This window comes from Tursiops truncatus, chromosome 4, assembly GCF_011762595.2.
Source record: "Tursiops truncatus isolate mTurTru1 chromosome 4, mTurTru1.mat.Y, whole genome shotgun sequence".
In the NCBI taxonomy this organism is placed as follows: domain Eukaryota; kingdom Metazoa; phylum Chordata; class Mammalia; order Artiodactyla; family Delphinidae; genus Tursiops; species Tursiops truncatus.
The window spans coordinates 11,833,439-11,857,584 of NC_047037.1; the positions used below are offsets into that span (position 1 = coordinate 11,833,439).

A 24,146-nucleotide genomic window follows, 5' to 3' on the forward strand; every position below is an offset into this window, starting at 1 on the left:
TGACAGAGAATTCCAAATAGCTGTCATGAAGAAACTCAACGAGCTACAAGAAAACTCACAGAGACAGTTCAATGAGCTCAGGAATAAAACTAATGAACAGAAGGTACACTTTACCAAACAGACTAAAACTCAAAAAAAGAACCAAACAGAAATCTGAAGCTGAAGAACTCAATAAACGAGTTGGAGAATGCAATTAGAAAGCACTGGAAATAGAGCAGACCATATGGAAGAGAGAATTAGTGAGCTCAAAGATAGAAAACTAGAAATCTAAAAGTAGAAGAAGAAAGAGAAATAAGATATTTAAAAACTGAGGAAATTCTACAAGATCTATCAGACTCCTTTAGGAAGGACAACATTAGGCTAATAGGTATCCCAGGAGAAGAGAAGGAGAAGGAAACAAAGAGTTTATTTAAAGAAATAATAGCTGAGAACTTCCCAAGTCTGGGGAAGGAACCAGATGTACAAGTCCATGAAGCTAAGAGAATACCTAATTACCTCAATGCAAAAAGACCTTCTCCGGGCTTCCCTGGTGGCGCAGTGGTTGAGAGTCCACCTGCTGATGCAGGGGACACGGGTTCATGCCCCGGTCCAGGAAGATCCCACATGCCGCGGAGCAGCTGCGCCCGTGAGCTATGGCTGCTGAGCCTGCGCGTCCGGAGCCTGTTGCCCCGCAACAGGAGAGGCCACAACAGTGAGAGGCCCGAGTACCCAAAAAAAAAAAAAAAAAAAAAAAAAGACCTTCTCCAAGACATATTATACTAAAATTGTCAAAAATCAATGACAAAGAAAGAATTTTAAAGGTAACCTACAAAGGAACCCCACTCAGGCTACCAGCAGATTTCTCAGCAGAAACTCTACAGGCAGGAAGGAATGGAATAACATTCTCAAAACACTGAAAGATAAAAACTGTGACCCAAGAATACTCTAGCCAGCAAAGTTATCACTCACATATGAAGGAGAAATAAAGAGTTTCCCAGACAAACAAAAGCTGAGGGAGTTCATCAACACTAGACCTGCCATCTACCAGAAACAAAAAGGCAGAAGTAAATAGAGCTTTGAGTAAGGTGATAAATAGACAGACTCAGAAAATAGCAACTCTTTATAAGAACAGGTTTTTAAACACTTTATTATAGCATAATAAAGGAGGTTAAAGGGGGGAGGAAAGAAGAAAAACTAACTATAGCTACTTCAATTTGGTAACAAACTCACAACATAAAAGGGATCGTTTAAGACAACAAAATGACAAAGAGGGAAGCGGAAAAGGACAGAACCCACAGAGGTAAATGAAGATGCCATCAGTAGAAAAAGGATTATTTTACCTATGCGATGTTTTATACAAACCTCATGGTAACCACAAACGTAAATCTAGAGCACAGACAGGAAACATTAAAAAAATGAGGGGGCTTCCCTAGTGGCGCAGTGGTTGAGAGTCTGCCTGCCGATGCAGGCGACACGGGTTCGTGTCCCAGTCTGGGAAGATCCCACATGCCGCAGAGCAGCTAGGCCCGTGAGCCATGGCCGCTGAGCCTGCGCGTCCGGAGCCTGTGCTCCGCAACGGGAGAGGCCACAACAATGAGAGGCCCGCGTACCGCCAAAAAAAAAAAAAAATTAGGAAACTGAGAAAAATATCACAGAAAACCACCAAACCAAAATGGCAAACAGAAACACAAGGAAAAAGAAACAATGAAGATATAGAGCAACCAGAAAACAAAAGATTAAATGGCAGTACTAAGTCCTCATCTATCAATAATCACCCTAAATTTAAATTGGTTGACTTCACCAATCAAAAGACACAGAGTGGCCAGATGGATTAAAAACAAGACCCAGCTATATGCTGCCTCCAGGAGACTCACCTCAGCTCTGCAGACAGACACAGGATCAAAGTGAAGGAATGGAAGATGACACTCCAAATTACAGCCTAAAGAGAGGGAATGTAGCCAAACTCATATCAAGTAAAATAGACTTCAAGCCAAAAAAAGGTAACAAAAGACAAAGATGGACAGTATATAACGATAAACAGGACGATTCATCGAAAAGACATAACAGTGATTAATACACATATATACACCTAACATAAGAGCACCAAAGTATACAAAACAATTATTAACAGACCTAAAGGGAGAAACTGACAGCAACACAGTAACAGAAAGGGCTTTAACACCCCACTTACATCAACAGGTAAATCATCATCCAGACAGAAATAAACCCACACATGTGGACAACAAAAGAGCACAGAACATACAATGGAGAAAGGACAGTCTCTTAAATGGTGTTGGGAAAACTGGACAACTACATGCAAAAAAGTGAAACTAGACCACTATCTCTCACCATACACAAAAATTAACTCAAAATGAATTAAAGACCTGAAAGCACACAACCACTAAAAGAAAACATAAGCAGTATGCTCTCTGACATCAGTCTTAGCAAAAATCTTTCTAGCTATGTCTCCTCGGGCAAGAGAAACAAAAGCAAAAATAAATAAATGGGACTACACCAAACTAAAAAGCTTCTGCACAGCAAAAGGAACCATCAACAAAACAAACAGACAACCTACTGAGTGGGAGAAGATATATGCAAGTCATATATCTGATAAGGGGTTAATGTCCAATATATATAAAGAACTCATACAACTCAACAACAAAAAAACAAACAACCTAAACAAAAAGTGGGCAGAGGAGCTGAACAAACATCTTTCCAAAGAAGACATACAGTTGGCTGGCAGACATATGAAAAGATGTTCACCATCACTAATTATAAGGGAAATGCAAATCAAAACTACAATGAGCCATCACCTCTCATCCGTCAGAATGGCTATTATCAAAAAGATGAGAAATAGTAAGTGTTGGAAAGGATGTGTAGAAAAGGAAACCTCATATACTGTGGGAATGTAAACTGGTGCAGCCACTGTGGAAAACAGAGTGGAAATTTCTCGACATTTAGAACTACCATAAGATCCAGCTATTTTGGGGTATTTATCCAAAGAATAAGAAAATACAAATTCAAAAAGATATATGCACCCCTATGTTCACCATAGCTTTATTTACAATAGCCAAGATATAGGAGCAACCTAAGTGCCCATCAATGGATGAAGATGTGGTATAAATATGCAATGGAATATTACTCAGCCATTAAAAAAAGGTGAAATCTTGCCATTTGCAACAACGTGGATGGACCCGAGTGTATTATGCTAAGTTAAATGTCAGACTGAGAAAGAAAAATACCATGATTTCACTCATATGTGGAATATAAAAAACAAACAAACAAAAAAAGTAAAATAAATGAACTAAACCAAACCAAAGCAAGCATATAGATACAGAGGACAGAGTAATAGTTACCAGATGGGGAGGGGCAGGGAGGAGGGCAAAATGGGTAAAGGGGATCAACTGAATGATGATGGACAGAAACTAAATTTTTGGTGGTAAGCACACTGTAGTGTGTACAGAAGTAGAAATATAATGTTGCACACATGAAACTTAAATGATATAAACCAATGTTACCTCAATAAAAAGTAAATTTAAAAAATAAGAAATGATTAAAAAAATACTATTTCATGCTAATATTACATATAAATAGGGGAAGAGAAGAAAATTGTTCAAGATATCTGTCTCCAAAGTTCTCCCATTTCCAATTCTTCTAACTACACATGGAGGTGGTTTTGATTATTTCATAAACACCCTGCAGCCTCTGAGATGGCCAACAAGGGAGGGCTGGTAGTTTCCCTCTCACAACAGAGAAAATGAGGACTGGAAAAACCATTGAAAAACCTCCAAAAAAGAAATAAACTCAAGATGACCTGGCGGAGTTAGGCACTAGATGAGGCTGAATTAGTGGTCCCAATTCTTTGTGTTATCTCTGTTATACAGTCACTCTTGCCTGGTGCTCATGGTGTACAAAGGGTACTTCTCTTGTCCCTCCCTCTTGTCTCAGACACAGTACCTGCTCTAGCCAATGGAATGTCAACAGATGTAACACAAACAGAGGCTTGAAATGTATGGCAGAGCTAGGCTTCTGCCATCACCCAGAACATAACCTGGGTTGTTGCTGCCCCTCCAACCTGGGCCCCAGAATGAGACAGATAAACCACAATCACCACAGGCGTCTGGGAGATGCAAGGCCTAAAGCAGAGCCACCCACTGAGCTCACAGATGCATGCTGAGAACTTGACCGAAGGATTTACTGGGATTTTGTGGTTGATTGTTGTACAGCATTATTATATCAGTCAGTAGCTAACTGATACAAAGAACCTGCAAGACTCCAAATACAAGAAACCAGAATCGAGGATTTCCTATAAAACATCCAATACATTTCCAATTATCTGGGGACAAGCAGATGGAAAGGTGAGTTTTCACAATGTCTAAGTGGGAAGAGTGTAGTTTTTAATCATGATAATCACCACCACCACAATTCCCTTTAAGAATCACTACAACAGGCTAACCACGCATAAAGACAGAACAGAGAGATGCATACAGTTTATCACTTGTTTTAAGTAAGTAGGTGTTTCTAAGTTATTAAAAACTTTCTTCTTTTAAATAGTTCAAAATGCCAACAAATGACTATTTGCTTGATTTTTCTCAGCAAGGGTTTTTTTCCTCCCCACAGCTAGCACCAAATTCAGTTCCAGTTCTAAGAGAGCATCACACCCAAGAAGTTGTACCACATTAGGTTTATTCTATATCTAAAGATAATAATTTATTTTGATACTAAACTTAAGATACATGAGGACCCCATATGTTCATCCTATGACCAAGGACTAAAACCCATAGGACTCAGAAAAATTTCTGCAAAATTTGACAGGAGGAGTAAAAAACTATCTTTTATGATAATTTTTGCTTAAAAATGGATGGACATCCATTTTGCAGATAAATAAAATGCTAGTTATATGCCATATTAAATCTCAAAAATAATTTCCAAATAATTAGGCAACAGAAGGAATGTATTATGTGAAATTAGAATATACAAGCACATATTTATATACAAAGGATTTTCATTAGAATGAAGAAAATCAAAGTCGAAAGCAAGAAAAACTCGACCCTTAGGAGGTAATGCCACTTTCACAGGAGAAAAAAAGAAAACACTGATGTGAGAATTCACACAATGAGAATGAGCCGGAAAATATTCCAGGCAGCAAGATATGTGTGTTAAGATGATACATTTCTCTTTAATATTATTATGAAAAGGGGTGCTTTCTACGTCTGCCTTACACTACACAGGATAAGAAATTCAAAAAACATTCTAACATCTTTCATTATATTAATAATTTTTGTTTCCCAAGCTATTAGCTCTTTTAAAAATTAAGAAGAAAACAGAGATGACTCCCTCAAGGTTTAGCACTCTGCAGCTTAGACAAAAAATCAAAATCATTTCTGTGTAATAGAGATTTTTATCATGATTATGTTGCCAATACTCAAAACTTTTCTATTAAATTTGTCATTTTTTTAACATAATCATCAAAAAATTCAAACCAAATTAGTGTTACAAACTAAAAGAATGATTATAAATATTAAGAGTACAAAATAAGAAACCTACATATACTCAGATTTCCACAAAATTTTTCTTTTAAAAAGCTACATTCATGCCTAAAAACTTCCAGACATTTTATACCTCTCTACTATCTAACCATCTAATTTCAACTATCAAAATAAAAACTCCTTTGTCTTTTTTCTCTGAGGATTGCCTCAAGAAAAACCTATTAACCAAATCTAACTAATTCTGGCTTTCTATAAATTTTCTTGGCAAAGCATTCAGCAGCAATAAAGTATTTTATCTAAAAATGCAATTTCCTAAGATTTCATGTCTTCTCAGTACAAAGCCAACTTGCAATCTTATCAATACATTGGTTACTTTCTTAAAATGAAGTGTTAAGAAGACTAAGAGCTTCTAATATTTTTAATTTTACAATGTGTCACATGTACCTGTTTGCTCTTATTCTGAATTTTAAGTTGATGGACCTAGATAACTGTTATAAAGGTCAAGGAATTAATTCCTTTCATTGTTTAATAAAATTACTAACAGTAGTAATGTCAATACTACGAATGCTTAACTGGAGATCAGTGCAATGACAGAAGTCACAGACAATCCTCCACATCCAGTTTCAACTTGATTAATGGTCAAGTGTCCAAAAACATAAGCTGACTCTTCAGAGCAGTTAAATACTTAATGCACATTGTGTTTCAAAAGAAAAAAATATCTTCATTTTTCAAGGATCATCAAGACTTAACTACAGATTGAAACAAAGGTGTATTTCCCAACCTGGGCTGGAGGGCCAGTGCTCCTGTGTGTGTGCCTACGTGTCGCTCACATACATACAAGCATGCAGGCATAAGCATGCACATGGGTGTGCACACACAGACACACACACAACAGGGACAATGAAGCTGAAATTCTCACTCTAGATTGCCTAGAAACTTTACAATGCCCTATCAGTTGTTATTTCTCTTACCACTCCCTAATTTTCCCATCCTAATTTTGAGAAACAAAAACTTACCAATATCACTGGCAAATTCATAGACATGGGGTTTTTGCAGCAGCCCTAACTGGCACATACAGGTAAGGGCATTAAGAGCTTTCACAATAACAAATTCCTCAGCATCACTAAGACCTTGTTGCAACAGGGGTTTGAGAATTGAGGAGCTTTGCCAGCCAACATAGGCGGCAACACCTGAAAAAGAGAAGCAATATTACATGACTGTTTTATACCTGAAAGTACAAATGCCATTAAGTAAAACAATAAAATTAATCAAAAGTCAAATATATCGAGCAACAATCCAGGCAGGGACGCTGCATTTCCTACCCAGCAAAATAGATGAAAAAGACCCACACCAATGCAAATCTGCAAGAAATTCTGCGGCACCAAGGGAAAAAAAGATCCTACGAGCTTACAGAAAGAAAAATACAGATTCCCTAAAAAGGAAGTAGAATCAGACTGGCATCAGATGATCTTCAGCAGCAATGTAGGCTAGAAGACAACAGGGCAAGACCTTCAAGGTTATGGGAGAAATTTTATACCCAAACTGTCAATAAAATAAGAAAACAAAAATAAGTCATTTTGAGACATGCCAGGACTATGTGTGTTTACCTCCCATGCAAACATTTCTAAGAAAGTACTTAGGGATGTACTCCAGAAAAATAAAGAAAATGTAGAATGTACAAAATGGTAAATATAACCCAGGAATTCAATGGGGAAAAAAGGATAACAGCTAGTAAAGAGCTAGAAATTAATCAGCCCAAATTAGACCTAAAGGTCAATAAACTTTGAAAATGTTATCAAGAAGAAAAATGGAACAGACTACAAGCAATAGATAAAACTGGTAAGAAAGAAGCTAGATAATATAAAGTGAGGAAGGTATATTACTTTTCTCTCTAAAAGGAAAACAAAAAACTCTGAAACTCCATGACAAACAAAAAAGTTGTTCAAGAAAGTCATAGTGTAAAAATGATATAAATTAAAATGTGCATTTAGTAGTTTGCAGACGATAGAAAAAAGAATCCTTGATTCTATAAACATTCTCATCAAGTGATAAAGGAGTTATGGCATTAGAATTGTGGTGAAGCAGTTATAAATATAGTGCACTACTTGGCTCTAAAGTCAATAAAAGTTACACATTCTTAATCATGTAAATTGTTTTGAATTGTCAGAATCAGTCTATACAAGCACAAAAGACTTTATTACAATTACATAACAGAATGTAAATATTATCAACTATGAAAATGCAATTGTTGAACTGTCAATTAACAATTAGTTGAATTATTAACCAACAAAAGAATTAGAATGGAAGAAAAACGAAAAGAAGGAAGGGAGGAAGGGAGGAAGAGAGGCACTAAATTTCTTGTAGTCCAAGTCAGAAGTAGACCAATAAGAAACAGGTTGAATTATTTAAAGTTATAAAAACAACAAACTAAAGATCTACATCTCAAAACAGAGGCGAAGGGGGATTGGGGTATGATATGAGTGAGTTAAATCTTCATGTGGCATACGAAAAAGTCAAGAGATAAAGTGTAAAGTTGATAACCCTAAAAAGAGTAATATGAAAATACTATTTAGAGACATGGCAATAATCACCTGAAGATATCAAACCAAAACCACAAACCAGAGTAGGTGCCTCTGGAAAGTGCAACTATTGCCTTCCATACTTACTTCATACATTTTGAGTGATCTGCAAAAGCATATTTCTACTGTATTGAGAAATAATTTTAGAATTTTTTTTCTGTAATAAAAGAAAAAACGCTGTCTAAAATTCCAGTGGATTATATTTAAAAACTTTACAAACTGAAATGTATAATGAGCTAAAATAGCTCAAAATATTTTGGAAAAGAAGATTGACATCTGGGAGCTTATTCTACCAGATACTAAAGTGGCTTATAAATATATAATAATTAAAATATAATATAGCTATAAAAAGAGTATAATATTGAGTACAGAAGTAAAAAAAATCGATGGAATAGGATATTTAGAAAAGTAACCCTAAAACATATATGCATGCAACAGGCGGTAACAGAAGCTTCACAAATCAATGGAAAATAAATGAAATGTTTAGTAAATAGTGTTAGGAAAATTGGTTATATTTCTGAGAAAAATTTAGATTTCACCTCATACCACAGCCCAAAATAAAGATCAATTAAACAGTTCATATTTTTATGTGAAAAAATAAAGCATTAAAACAAAGCAAAACAAAACAGACATGCGCCCAACAAATTATTAACGTAATTCTGAAATGGGAAAATATTTAAGCACAAAAGTAAAAAAAAAAAATCACAAAGGAAAAGATCAAATAGACAACACTAAAATTATTTTAAAAGACATAAAAAATAACAGTCAAGTTATTTGAGAAAAGTGCCATAGAAAAGATAAAAAGTTCTTTTTTTTAATGTATATATAAAAGGCTCAGAAAAATATCAATAAGAAAAGCATAATACCATCAAAAAAGGGGCCAAAATAATAAACTAAAAATTCAAAGAGTAAGAAACATGAATGAGTAATCAACATGAGAAATTTTTTTCACCTTCACTGATAAGCAAATAAATATACACTAAAACAAGTCATTGCTTTAAGCTACCAACAGGCAAAGGTTGACTGAAGCCTATTCCACACTGGAAGGCTGTGCAGTACTATCAAACAATGCTGATCAGAGTAGTAAATGATATAACCTTTTTGAAAAGCTTATAAAATGTGTCAAGTTTTAAAAACATGTTCATATTATTTAACTCAGTAATTAAAATTTCAGACTTCTAGCCTAAGAAAATAATCAGGCAAATATTTATGTAAATAATTATGTGTATAATATATGGTTGACGAAAGTTAAAACAATTTAAATATTCAAAAGAAGAGTTAAATAAATTTTGATAAAACTGTATAATGAAATATTTCTATTAAATTATGGTTTCAAAGAATTTTTAATGACATGAGAAAATGCTTAGAATATACATATGTTCCTAGAAAAAGGTTTAAAAAATAACAAGACTAAGAAGTAATATAATACATACATAGCACTTATGTGCCAGGCACTATTACATATGTTAATTCATCTTATCTTCGCAACAACCAGTGAGTTAGGTAATATTATTATTCCCATTTTACAGATAGGGAAACTAAGACACACAAAAGATTAAATGATTTCCCCTAGAACCACAACCAGTAGGTGACAAAGCCAGAACTTGAACCCAGAAGTCTGTCGCCAAGAGTGCCTGCTCTTAGCCAGCACACGACAGTGCCTCACAGATGGCAGAACGGGACGATGGGTGGAAGGAGAAGGCAAGGATGACCCATAGGAAGAAAAAAACAAAACATTAACAGAGGCTGTACGTGGGCTAGAGGATTGGAGGGGATTTGTCTTCTTCAAGAATTTTCCAATTTTTCTACAGGAAGTACATGTTACTTTTATAAACAAACAAAAAATCAATGAAAATTATTTTAAAATGAAAAAAGAACTAACATAAAGGCCATTTTTCGGGCTTCCCTGGTGGTGCAGTGGTTGAGAGTCCTCCTGCCGATGCAGGGGACACGGCTTTGTACCCCGGTCTGGGAAGATCCCACATGCCACGGAGCGGCTGGGCCTGTGAGCCATGGCCACTAAGCCTGCGTGTCCGGAGCCTGTGCTCCGCAACGGGGGAGACCACAACAGTGAGAGGCCTGCATACCGCAAAAAAAAAAAGAAAAAAAGGCCATTTTTCAAAATACACATGAATTAACCAATAGATGAAGTTCCAAGAACCACCTTTTCCCAAGAAAAGAAATAAAAATAAGATTATTTGAAAGAAGAGAGCATGAAAGACAGAAAGGTGTGAGAAGCATACTGTATTTAGAAACTGAGTTAGATGGAGTCCAAGATGGAGGGCTGACATGAATCAATAAACTAATGTAAAAATTAAAAACAAACTAGAGATGTCTGAAAAGAGGAGGTACAGTAATCTCCAGTTATAACAAAGCAAGAACAGCAATTTCAAGGCTTTTCAAAAGTAGAAAATAACCTTTTCTCCAAAACATTACACAATAATATTCGTAAAAATAGGAATACTGTTGCTATATGAGTTTCTTTCCTTTTCTAATTTTTTAGGAAAAACATCCAACAGCAAACCTTTTAGCAGTTACTTTCCCAGATTATTGGAAATCAAAATCTAAACTCTATTACAGCCTTCTGCTACTACACAAGAAAGCTTGGATACCTGCAAAGCTTTCCAGTGTGCAAAACAGTCTTTAAATCTTTTGAGTTAATAGACAAGCTTTATAATCATGTGTAAAATGATATAAAAAGGGTTAGTGGGTAATTTTAATAATATGGCTTTAGCATATAACATTTCATAAATGACCCAAACTAAAACTGAAAAGGTCAGTACAATCAGGTGGAAAATGATCACTTATTACTCCAAAAAGAAAAATATTAAATATTGTGTCAAACATGACAATCTACCAAAATAAAGTCTATTTCTTTCTAATTTTGAATCTAAATGCAAGAGGAATCATATGCATATAAAATACAAGATGTCTCTCTTCTTTAGATAAATCTGAAAATTAAGAATTGCAACATTTTGAAAAAGTAGGAAAAAAGCTGATTAATTTTTCACAAATTTTCAGTTTACAAAAAGCAAAGCCTATAAGCTTTAATTCTTTCTAATTAGATTGATTTTCAATCATAATTATACTCTGTTATTCTCCGATTGTAAAAGTGATGCATGTTTACTATAGAAAATTTGACAAACATGAGATAATAATCACTGTTCACATCTTAGTATATTCAGACTTGTTATTGTTACCTTTACACAACTGGGTTCAGTCATTTTAATAATATTTCATGGTACTTTCCCAGGTCATTAAATTTTCTTTTAAAACATACTTTTTAATGACCACATGGTATCCCTTTATAAGGGTATATCAGTTTTATTAACCAATCCCTTTATCAACTAAGATACTTCCATCAACCAAAAGCAGCATGAAGACAGAAATACCAGGAACTCATTTCATTACTAATAAAATTTGGTAGTACTGTCACCTTTCAGACTGCATGAAAGTATCTGTTTGAGAAGATAATTCAAATCTTAAAGATAAATTTAAAAACAAGCAAAAAACATACCAACTATACTATCAAAAAAAGCTCCACGCAGATGCCAATCATTTTTATCATTCAGGAAAGTGATCATGTGGGACAATAAAACATCATTGGCTTTCTGACGTCCAAAGAATACACACAGCCGTGTTATTCCATTTTCCATTAAGGTTTGTTTCACGATATTTTCAGGGTCACTTAGCAAAGTGACAACTTTCTGCTGGACCATTTCATGTAAGGCTTGGAGCTCTAAAAGAAAGGAAAAATATGATCAATTTTCTTTTCTCCAAACATATAGACCCAGTCTTTCTCACTCCTTGGAGAAAAGAGAATGATTACAGAAGCCACCAGAGAAAGTCTATAATTACTAAGTTTTTCCACTACTCAAAGCTCTGAAGGATAGTTGGGAAAATGAAATATAGATTGAAAAACATCCTAATAAGCAGATGCCACAGGCATGGTTACTATCTCACTAGTTAATTTATAAGGCTCAAAGAAAACCTATGGGGAAGCACCAGAGGGAGATCATACTGCTCCAATAAGATCAACTTAATCAAGGACTTGAAATTACTGGACTGGTTCAGGATATAATCTGATGGTACAGGGCAATCCTTTGAGAAAGCATTTTTAAAGGTTGGTTAATTATATTTTAGAAAGCCAGAAAATACATTGCAAGTTCTGACAAGGCTTTACATGATCTAGCCACTGCCTTCTTCTCTGACCTTATCACCTACCTACCCTCCCCTTTTCATTTATTTATTTACTTAGCTGTTTGTCTTTTCCTTACTGAAACAATCTCAAGAGCAGGGATCTTTTCTGTCTTATTTACCACTATATCCCTAGTGCTTACAGCACGCACACGAATTGCCTGATGCAAAGCTTATGTTTAACAATTATCTGCCAACTAAATGAATGAGGGCAGCCACTGTCAAGGGAAAAGGCAGTCTGAAAGGCACAATTCTATGTTCACATTAAGAAAAACTTCAGATTAACTCCCCAAAAGTTTTAATGCCTAGCTTCATTATTTAAAAGGTCTAATTACATGGTTATAGGATGTAGGACAGTATTATTTTCTAAGTAATTCCGTGAAAAAAAGTGAGGATTTCCTTTGTGATACATCCTTCTATAAGTTTAAAATTATTCCAGTGTCTTCAACTCCAAATAATATTTGCTGCATAAAATGATCCATTCTAACAAGTAACTGAGACACTACAGTTGTCTATAGCATAAAAATCTGAAAAGTAGACTTCTCTAGTTTTTCTGAACTAGAAACATCTTGAAATAGATCTAAGTACATTATTTGACTTCTAAATCTTTAACATAATAAACATTCATTAAAAGCCTGTTAAAAGCTGTGTGGATGTAGAGAAACTTGAGGCAGGGACTCTGACCTCACAGAATTTACCATCACATTGCTCCTTTACAGTAAAAGGTGTGGGTTCTGATACATAAATCATAGGTAGTATGAAAGAAACACAGTTTATGACTGAGGACACTCAAAATAAACTCACATAAGGAGAAAAGGTTTAGATTCTTTGGCTATGGTGTTTCCAATGTTTTTTCCTTTTATTCTGTAAGAATTATATAATTCAGCTAGCTTTGCTTTTGACACAAACCAATTCTGGCTGAAAAACTACTGAGCTTAGAATCTGTGGTGACAAGTTGGTCATTTTCTGGCTAGATAACAATGTATAAGAGTGAAAGAGAACAGTCAGACAGCAGAATCCTTCCCTCTATAAATCTGGTATTCTTTCATTTTACATTAAAATTGTAAGTGAGAGTTTGTTGCAAGTTCACATCAGCAATTCATTCTAAATAACAGAAAATCATACTACCTGTGTCATAATTTCCACTGGGATGTGTAACTTCATCTATTTCTTCACTATTTGGGTCATTTTCCATACTGAGATTTTTCAACTGTACTAATTCCAGGAATCTCAAAGCTGTTTCTGCCAGCAGAGCTATGTTTTCTATAAAAGGAAGAAAATTCATAATAATTATAATCATAAATGTGTGTAATACTTATAACTTTTCTTCCCTAAGTCTTAATACATATAAGTAATAATCATTAAGACTAAAGAAAAGCAGGACTTTTCAATTTAGCACTTAACCTAATCAGACTTTTAGTAACTAATCTCATAATCGACAACTATACCCAAACTACCTGTTTTAATAATAAATCATAAGCTTCTTTAAAAAATACAGAAATGTACAACATGATAACTATAGTTAACGTTGCTGTATGGTATATATGAAAGTTATTGGAGTAAATCCTAAGAGTTCTCATCACAAGGAAAAAAATTTTTTTTTTCTTTTTTTTTTCTTTTTATTATATCTACATGAGATGATGGACGCTAACTAAACTCACTGCAGTAATCATTGCACAATATATTTAAGTCAAACCACTATGCTTATACCTTAAAATTATACAGTGATGTATGTCTATTATATCTCAATAAAACTGGGAAAAAATACCAAATAGCCCAAAATATAGCACTCAAAACATCTGAGGCAAAAAAAGCTGAATACTTCCACAAAGACCTACCTTTTAAACAGTTTATCAGGTAAGAGATATGCAGTAGGCTAACAGAGAAACACATTTTCACATTAAAATCACAGATCAAGCTGGCCTTTGGAATCACACAGACCCTGGCTCAAACCTTGACCCTGGGGGCTTCCCTGGTGGCACAGTGGTTAAGAATCCTCCTGCCAATGCAGGGGACACGGGTTCAAGCCCTGGTCTGGGAAGATCCCATATGCCGCGGAGCAACTAAGCCCGTGTGCCACAACCACTGAGCCTGCTCTAGAGCCCTCGAGCCACAGCTACTGAGCCCACGTGCCACAACTACTGAAGCCCGTGCGCCTAGAGGCCGTGCTCCGCAACAAGAGAAGCCACCACAATAAGAAGCCCGTGTACCGCAACGAAGAGTAGTCCCCACTCGCCGCAACTAGAGAAAGCCCACGCGCAGCAACAAAGACCCAACGCAGCCAAAAATTAATTTTTTTTTTTTTTAAACCTTGACCTTGGCACTTACTAGCTGGCTGCTTAACCAATCTGAGTCTCAGTTTCCTCATACATAACTGAGTCACATCCACCTCAAAGAACCATTACCAAAGTGCATCAACCCTTATTGGACTGCTTTACAAGTGATACTCTGAGGTTCTTAGTGAACCAAAGCGCCAGACTGTTTGTCACACTCCTGCAGTGATCTGTATCTTCTCCTTTCTCTCTGATCATCTATTAAGACTATTTATACTCCTCACCACTGTGAAAGTATCTACTTCTAAGTTCTGCTATCACACTTGCTGTTAGTTATATCTGCTCTTTGCTTATACTTTCCTCTTCCTTCCATTTTTATTTATTCCTGTGCCTCTATCCTTCTTCTCCTCCCACTTCCATGCTTCCTAATATACGACTATACCCGCAAAGACTGCACTCTTTTCCTTCTCAGCAGTGAGTAGCACTGAACATAAACTACCTTATTTTACTGATTCTAAGACTCACTTTTTCTTCACTTTTTAACATCTCCGAAATTGAGATGCATCCCACAATAACTGACATTTTTGAGTCTATTGAATACAGTGATTCCCTTCATCCTGGAGTCCCACGCCCCACTGCTGCCAGGTTCAACACTGTTCTGAGTAGAACAAAAATTTACCTCTAAATAAGCAAGTTATTAATACCCTGCAATGCCTGCTCACCCTAAAGATGGGAGAATTCTACACCATCCCCTGATGGTTCTAGATGAATATCCCCACTTTAGTGAAAATATCTTTATTAGGAAAAATCTCTTACTTTCCGGGGCACCTCTCAAGTCTGAGCAGATCTATGTTTATCTCCCCATTTAAGTTCATAAACTACAACACACTTGTCAGTTCACTTTACACAAGAAACAAATCTAGACCACCATCTCTGAGTTTAAAAACAATGCTATAAAAGAAATTTTTAATTGATTTTTAAACTTTTATAATTACTGACATGTGTGGTTTAATTACACTTAACCATACAAGTTCAAAGAGACTTTAGATTCTATCTAAAAAGGCAGCTTTATCATGCACTAAGCCATTGGTTCACCACGGCTGGGTGGCATGGGGCACTGCAAGGTCCTGGCACTGACCCTGGGTTACCATGGACTTTTACCACTAAGACCCAGCACACTTGGGTAAAATAAAAGCAGGTTGCTTCAAAATCAAGGTCTAGACCAGCAGCTCTGAGAACTGAGAAAGAACTAGTCCAGATACACTTTGGTCGTGTCCCTAAGCCTCTCCCATCCCCAATTCCTCAGCTGGGAAACAAAGGCACTATAACATCTACTGCTCAAGGTTGTTCCAAGTGTCAGTTTCAAGAGATACACAGATCTTAAAATCTTAGAATCTAGAACCTATTTTAGAATCTCTATATCTTTTGCAACTAACCCTTGCAACCCTGAGCAGTATGTACAAAGCAGATTTTTCAATAAACAGTAGCTATTGTTTTTATGCTGTGACTGCTAGAAATTGAATATAAGTATGTTAATATGGTACCTACACATCAGAACCTTACCTACTTACCACAATTGAGAAAAGACCAAGATACACTGGGACAAAAGTAGGTCATAATAGTCTAAACATACAGCTTGTTTTTTAAAAATCATAAGCTTTTCTTTCATTTAATTTTATCCAGTTCAATTACAGTTGATCCTTGAACAACACTCGAATTTTTTTTCAAGAGTACATACTACAGTATAACACAATCCATGGTTGGTTGAATCCACAGATGTGGAACCATGGATAGAGGGCTAACTATAAATTATATGGGGATTTTCAACTGTGTGGGGGGTCAGCATCCTTAACGTCCACGTTGTTCAAGGGTCAACTGTATTTCTATTTATCAAGTGAATTGTAAACATGCTTTGTTCCAAATGATAAACTTGGATATGTCTTAAAGAAATCCTGAATTTTCTAAGCCTAAAATTTACACCTATAAAGCTATGGAAATCAGAAACCATAAATAAAGAGGCAAATGGATAAATATTTTTAAAAATACGTATTTTTTAAAAAGCCAACAACCACCAATCACTTTGTGGATGTGCCTAGCCATAAAGACAGAGTCCAAAGACCACTTTTCACATTCTGTTAAAATAATGACAAGTAAATCATAAAATAATGAACTAATAAGCAAGTATCTTTCAAAGAAAGAGACAATATCATCACCACACGTTATGTACTACTTACAAAGACTTCAGAATTCCTGATTTCCATCAGATTACATTTTAAAAATAAATGATGAAATTATGTAAATGTTTCAATGACATTTTCCATGCAGAAATAAGCATTCGAAATTAATTTGGGGAGCTAAAAATACGAATCTGTATCACTTATTTTATGAGAATTACAAATAAAACAGGTAAGTTTGTTATATAACACACTCACCTCATCACAAAGAAGCCACACTTCTTAAGCATCATAGTAACTGAAAGGACCTTAAAATTCAGTAACTTAACAAACGGGCTAGGTCCTTTCAACACCAAATTACCCAGCAAAATTAATCTTTTTCAACAGCAATAGACTGTTATATCCTAATACTGATATTCAAACAAACGTATTTGTTCAGAGAAACTTTATAAAGGCCTAAAGACACTAGACCTGAAGCACATACTTGTGAACATTAGTCTTACTCCAAATTAAATATAATACTCCCAGGGCTTCCCTGGTGGCACAGTCGTTGAGAATCTGCCTGCCACTGCAGGGGACACGGGTTCGAGCCCTGGTCTGGGAAGATACCACATGCCATGGAGCAACTAGGCCCCATGAGCCACAACTACTGAGACTGCGCGTCTGGAGCCTGTGCTCCGCAACAAGAGAGGCCACGATAGTGAGAGGCCCGTGCACCGCGATGAAGAGTGGCCCCCACTTGCCGCAACTGGAGAAAGCCCTCACACAGAAACAAAGACCCAACACAGTCATAAATAAATAAATAAAATTTAAAAAAAAAACAAAAAACAAAAAAAACTGCTGCTCTGCTTCCCAAGCTTTGGACTAAAAATAATAATAATAATAATACTCCCAGTAAAATCATAAGATTCTGGTATTATATATTTTTCACTTAATAATTCTGATAACCTCAAAAATAAGGATACACACAAAGCTTGAGTTCCAGGAACAGATCGGCTATAAATATTATTAAAATGTACACAAATAGTTCAAGGACCAAAGTTCACTCTTGGAATTCCCAAAGATGTCAGAGAAACAAGAGGTATTATAGTCACTAACTTCAAAAATATGAGTGGTTATTACTTCGACAATAAGCTCTTACCAGCATAGGCTAGTCTAACAATAGTAGCATCATCCTGGGCTAAGTGGGCTATGCCTGGCAGAATATATTCCGGGTAGATGTTAACATCATTGCGAGGAACCTCTTTGACAAGAGCAAGAACTTTGGTCAACGTCCTCAAGGCTTCAGCCCTCACTCTAGGAACAGAGTCACTGCTGAAATGCAAAAGATATGGAGTAATACGATCCAAAAGAATTTCTACACTTAGTCTTGGGGCCAAATGAAGAATAAGTTCCAGAGCAGCAAGCTTGGAATCACAATATTTAAGGGTCTGTAGGCAGGACGTTATAACTGACACCAAGATAACCAGCCCATTTTCCTTAGGCTCTCCTTCTGCTTTCTCTGGCAGATCATGTCCACAGAGATTGTGGATAATGTTGCCCAAATCCTTCCTTATAACCAGAATACGCTCATCTGCAGAAAGAAATGTTTCCTTGGCAAACTGGGCCATGTAGGGCTGAAGGAAAGTGTAAAATATTTCAGGAAAGGCATTGCCACGCTGCTGCTTTAAGTAATCTTCTGCCTCTAAACGTTTATCTGGTTCCCGGTGAATCATCTGAGTTACCTATACCAAGGCAAGAAAGGGAATAAAAAATAGATTTGAGAACAGAAAATTAAATCAAATGAAAGCTACAACTGCAACTTAACATATGATTTAAGGGATATTTGAGGTAATTCTGACTCTTTCTAATCTTTATCTTTCAAACTACTTTCAGAACCTGACTACTGAGTAATATATGAATCTACTATCATCCTATGAAGCAACAAGGAATCATGTATTAACATACTCCAGATGGGCCAGACACATAAAGAGGATTAGCCTTAAAAATTAGTCAGATTCACTCCTTTCACAGTTAAGAAAAGGAGGCCCAAATTCATAAAGTTAATTAGCCAACACAACATGATAATGAGTGCCACACCTAGAACAGCCAGGTATGCCAACTCCTAATCCAGTGTACTGTTCACTGAACGTGAACTAAATTGGCTTCCTCTGGAGCATCTTATTTCTTAATATTTGCCATTCGTAATAGAAATCAAAATGCATGTTTCCCTACCTTACTAAAGAATATTTTAAATATACATAACCTTTCCGTGGCTCAGAGTCATCATCATATGCATCACTTACTGTACTGATTGACTTAGAAAAGATCCCCTCAAACAGTACTGTGGATATACGGCTTACGTGACCTCCCAAAGAATTCCTCACATCTGTTCTGCTAAACTAATGTGTGATTCTACAGCTCCCCTTCCAGACCTGCCCTCAAGGTCAAGGGAGGTACACAAAGCTAGTTGCTTTTATATGAAATGCCCCTATACTGCTGTATTACATTCAAGTTGCTGTTTCCTGTCTCCTCATTTTAGATATTTATCCTCTTCATTTCTTACTAGCAAGCTCTACCCTGGACAATCTCTAACTCCCAAGCACCTCCTTACTTCCTTCCAAATCTGTCCAAAGCAGAGCTAAATATTATAATGGAAAGATGCGTGCGTGCGTGCGTGCGTGCGTGTGTGTGTGTGTAATATAAAGTCAAATGAGCTCTGTGCCTAAGAAGGGGGAAAAAATTGTACACTTCTGCCTAACAAAGTAAAAACAATAGGCTGGTATATGAGTCCATGGGGTTTTACTGCTTGTCCCAAATTCAGAACATTCCAGAGAACTGACTAATGCAAAAGTGAGAAATATTTGTAGCATAGTTACCAATTCTCTGATACTGCAATCTTCAATTTTATTCAGCACCTGTTCAGGGAAAAACTGTCCATTTCTGTAAGCCAAAAGTTGAGAGAGATCAAACAGTGGCACACCTTCTGTAAAAAGCTCAGCTATCACGCAACCTGGAAAATAGCAGATATAATTCCATTAAAAATGAAATGCAAGATATTAACACAGATCAAGAATTCAGAGAATTCATAAAACTCAAGATGCAAAACTCAAAGTAAACCGAATTAAAATGTTTAATGCAACATACAACTACAATCCAGCAAGACAGGAAAAATGTCTATTGCTTAATCATCAGTTTCTAAAAGTATGAAGTCAAAAAAGGCCTATTTAATTTTTCTCCTTCTTAAAAAAAATTAAATCAAATAAAATTACTTCCTGGTTTTATAAATGAAAAATATTACACATGTTATATACACACATACATTAAGAGATACAAAGATAGATTAAAAGCCATAAGAAAGTATTCTTTTAAATACTTTATAAATATTAAGTTTATAAGAAACTACTGAGAAGTAACATCTGACAACTCATTTATTCATCATTAAACAAAAAGTTATCAGGTGTTTACCACACACTAGACTCAGTGCACAAAACAGATAAAAACTCTGCCCTCATGAAGCTTTAATTCTAGGAAGAAAGAAATAAAGTAAACCAGTGAACAGACACACTTATAAAATGAGAAGTGCTAAGAAGTGTGGCTGTAAGATTAGAGAAGGAAAGAGAGATACCTTTCATTTTGCACTTACATAATCTTCAAACAAGGAATAAATAAAGCAACTACATTCCCAAAAAGACAAAGCAGTTTCACTGATCAGTATATGACATGCATTTTAAAAATCTTAAGGAGATCCTTAAACAACCTTAGTCACAGCCTTTGCATGTGTTGGTCCCTCTGCCTGGAATACTATACCCCCAAGCACCCTCATGCCTTACACCTAAACTTCCTTTAGACCTTGAATCAAATGTCATCTTAGCAGTAAGGCATTTCTTGACTGCCCAGTTTAAAATTCCAAGTCCCCCCACTACAACTACCCCACACTCGTTATCTAACACATTCCCCTTCCCCTTTCCCTGCTGTTTTTCCCCACATCACCATATGCCACATTATATATTGTATGTATTTATTTCTTTATTGTCCATATACCCACTAGAATGCAGACTCCATAAAGGATTTTTGTCTATTTTGTTCACTGAAAAAACTCCAGCAACTAAGACAGCTCCTGATACATAATAAACACTCAATAAATTTCTTAATTTCTATCCATACAGTGTCAAGTTTTAGAATAAAAAACTAAAATAGCTATTAAGAACACCTTAAGCAAGAAGGAAATAGAAGAACTGAACAATATTATAAACCAGATCTAACAGACATCAAAGGAACACACCATCTAACAACAGAATACAAAACTCTTCTCAAGTACATGTGGAACACTCTCCAGATGAAATCATATGCTAGACCATAAAACAAGCTTCAATGAATTTAAAAGGACTGAAATCATACAAATTACATCCTTCAAACCACAATGGAATGAAAAAAATCAGTAACAGAAGAAAATCTGAAAAATTAACAAATATGTAGAAATTAAACAACACACTCAAATAACCAATGATCAAAGGAAAATTAGAAAATACTTTGAGATGAATGAAAACAAAAGCAACATACAAAAATGTATGGGATGCAACTAAAGCAGCATTTAGAGAAAATGTATAACTATAAACACCTATTTTATAAGAGCTCAAAACAATAACTTAGGGTTTCCCTGGTGGCGCAGTGGTTGAGAATCTGCCTGCCAATGCAGGGGACACGGGTTCGAACCCTGGCCTGGGAAGATCCCACATGCCACGGAGCAACTAAGCCTGTGCGCCACAACTACTGAGCCTGTGCTCTAGAGCCCGCAAGCCACAACTAGAGCCCGTGTGCTGCAACTACTGAAGCCCACACGCCTAGAGCCCGTGCTCCAAAACAAGAGAAGCCACCACAATGAGAAGCCCGCGCACCACAACAAAGAGTAGCCCCTGGTCGCCGCAATTAGAGAAAGCCCGTGCGCAGCAACAAAGACCCAACGCAGCCAAAAATAAATACATAAAATAAATTAATTTAAAAAAAAAACCAACAATAACCTTAAGAAGCAAACTAAAACCAAAGCAAAAAGAAAGGAACAATAGATATTGGGGTGAAAATTTATGAAATAGAGAATAAAATACAATAGAGAACATCAACAAAACCAAAAGTTGGTGCTTTGAAAAGCTCAACAGAATTGACAAGCTTTTCTAAGAAGAGAGATGACTCAAACTATAAAAATCAGGTACGAAAAAGGGGACATTACTACCAACCTCACAGAAATGAAAAGAATTATAAGGGAATACTTTAAACAAATGCATGCCAAAAAACAGATAAACTATATGAAATGGAAAGATTCCTAGAAAGATAAAGATTACCAAAGGTGACTTAAAAAGAAAGAAAATCTGAATAGGCCTTTTAAAGAGACTGAATTAGTAATGAAAAACTTTGCACAAAGAAAAACCTAAGCCAACATGGCTTAACAGGTGAATTCTGTCAAACATTAAAATAATTAACACCAATCCTTGGCAAATTCCAAAAACAGAAGAGGAGGAACACTTCCCAAGTCATTCTATGAGGCCAGTATTACCCTAGTAGCAAACCAGACAAAGTCATCACAAATAAAGCAAACTACAGACCAATCCCTGATGAATATAGATAAAAATCCTCCAAAAAATATTAGCAAACTGCACACAGGAATTAAAGAGTCCATACCAATAATAATAAATAAATGAGGGGAAAGACAGGACACTTGAGCACACAAGAATGCTGAGGGCCTACTGGTAAATGTGGAGGTAGTGCTGGAGTTGGAAGATCATCATTTTGCAACCATCATAGTAAAGACTGGATCAGGCAAGAATGATCAACAGACACCAAATCAAAGAGGAAACTGTGATGACTGGCAGGATATTTGCATGGTCTTAAAGTTTCTTCCCACAGGTTGCTTATTAGTTGCAAGGGATTAAGAAAACAAAAAGTAACTACAGGGGAGAAATTGGGCAAGAACTTGACCATGTGATCAAAATTAACATCACCAACAGACACCATTTGCCTCCAGATACGATACTGTGAAGACATCATCACCTACACAGTATTCCTACTTAGAATGAATAACCTGAATCTAATCACAAGGAAACAGGATACATACAAAATGAGGACCATTCTATTGAAAAAGAAAGAGGTGAGGCCGAGCGCGTACACACAGTGCAGGTAAAAGCTGGTGAAAACTAAATAAGGTGTAAGTCTAGTTAACAGTAATGCACCAATGTCAACTCCTGATTCTGATATGGTACTACAGTCATATAAGATGTCACTGGGGGTAGCTGTGTGAAGGGTTCTTCATTATTTTTGCAACTTACTATGAGTCTATTATTTTAAATAAAGAGTATAAAAATAATTTTTAAAAATTTTAAGGGGAGAGGTATTCTTCAAAAAATGTCAATGTCATAATGACAAAGAAAGACTGTGAAAATGTTCCAGATTAAAGGAAGCTAAAGAGACATGACAACTAAATGCAATACCTGACCCTAGACTGGGTCGTGTCCTGGAGGAGGAAAAATGCTATAAAGGACGTTACTGGGTCAAATACAAAATTAGAATAAAAAGTGTAAATAATTCTATCAATGTTAAATTCACTGCAGTTGGTAACTGCAACATACAGTTACATAAGCTTTATGTAAGAGAATACTGGGGTCTTAGGAAATACTAAAGTATTTGGGGCAAAGGGCCATGGAGGGGTGGGGAGGAAGGGTGGGGAGTGTGGGGTACAGAGTGCAGAGAAAAGGTATAAGTGATAAAGCAATTGGAACAAGACGTTAACAACAGGTGAATTTGGGTAAAGGATTTATGTAGGATCTACGTACTATTTTTATTTTTGCAAGTTTTTAAGTTTGAAATTATTTCCAAATACTGTAAAAATAAAGAACATTTATTTACAACTAAATGGAGATTGTTTACAGACTGAACTACATCCCTCACCACCCCCCTAAATTCCTATGTTGAAGCCCTAACACCTTAGAATGTGACTATTTGGAGACAGAGCCTTTAAAGAGGTAATTAAGGTTAAATGAGGTCATAAAGGTGGGGCCCTAATCCATTATGACTGGTGTCCTTATACCAGGGGAAAAGTGGCCACCTGGAACTCAAAGAGTGAGGGCTCAAGAGAAATCAACCCTGCTGGCACCTTGATCTTGGACTTCCAGGCTCTGAGGGAACTTTCCAGAACTGAGGGAAAATAAATTTTTGTTTAAGCTACCCAGCCCAGAGTATTTTGTCATGTCATCCCTAGTAAACTAATACAGAGGTAAATACAGGATTTTTTTTCTTGCAACTTTTTTTTTTTTTTTAATTTTTTGGATGCATCACGCACCACACGGGATCTTATTTCCCTGACCAGGGATGGAACCCATGCTCCCTGCAGTGGAAGCTCAGAGTCTTAACCACTGGACCGCCGGGGAAGTCCCCTTTCTTGCAACTTTTAAAATGGTATTCTGGAAGAGGTGTTATGGGTTGGTA

At 36.1% G+C, this 24,146-nt stretch overlaps 1 protein-coding gene across 5 annotated transcripts in view; it reads right to left on the reverse strand.

Annotated features, from left to right (window-relative positions):
- Positions 1–24,146, reverse strand: part of PIK3R4 (phosphoinositide-3-kinase regulatory subunit 4) — a 74,206-nt gene that overhangs the window by 45,109 nt on the left and 4,951 nt on the right. For all 5 annotated transcript variants that reach the window (XR_002176224.3, XM_019934395.3, XM_033855293.2 and 2 more), the window contains 5 exons: positions 19,550–19,683; positions 17,833–18,415; positions 13,373–13,507; positions 11,565–11,786; positions 6,485–6,658 (listed from right to left, as the gene is read on the reverse strand). Coding sequence is in view for 4 of the 5 variants with exons in the window: in XM_019934395.3 (XP_019789954.1) it covers positions 6,485–6,658; positions 11,565–11,786; positions 13,373–13,507; positions 17,833–18,415; positions 19,550–19,683 (1,248 nt within the window). In the remaining variant the exon portion in view is untranslated. The remainder of the gene's footprint in view (positions 1–6,484; positions 6,659–11,564; positions 11,787–13,372; positions 13,508–17,832; positions 18,416–19,549; positions 19,684–24,146) is intronic.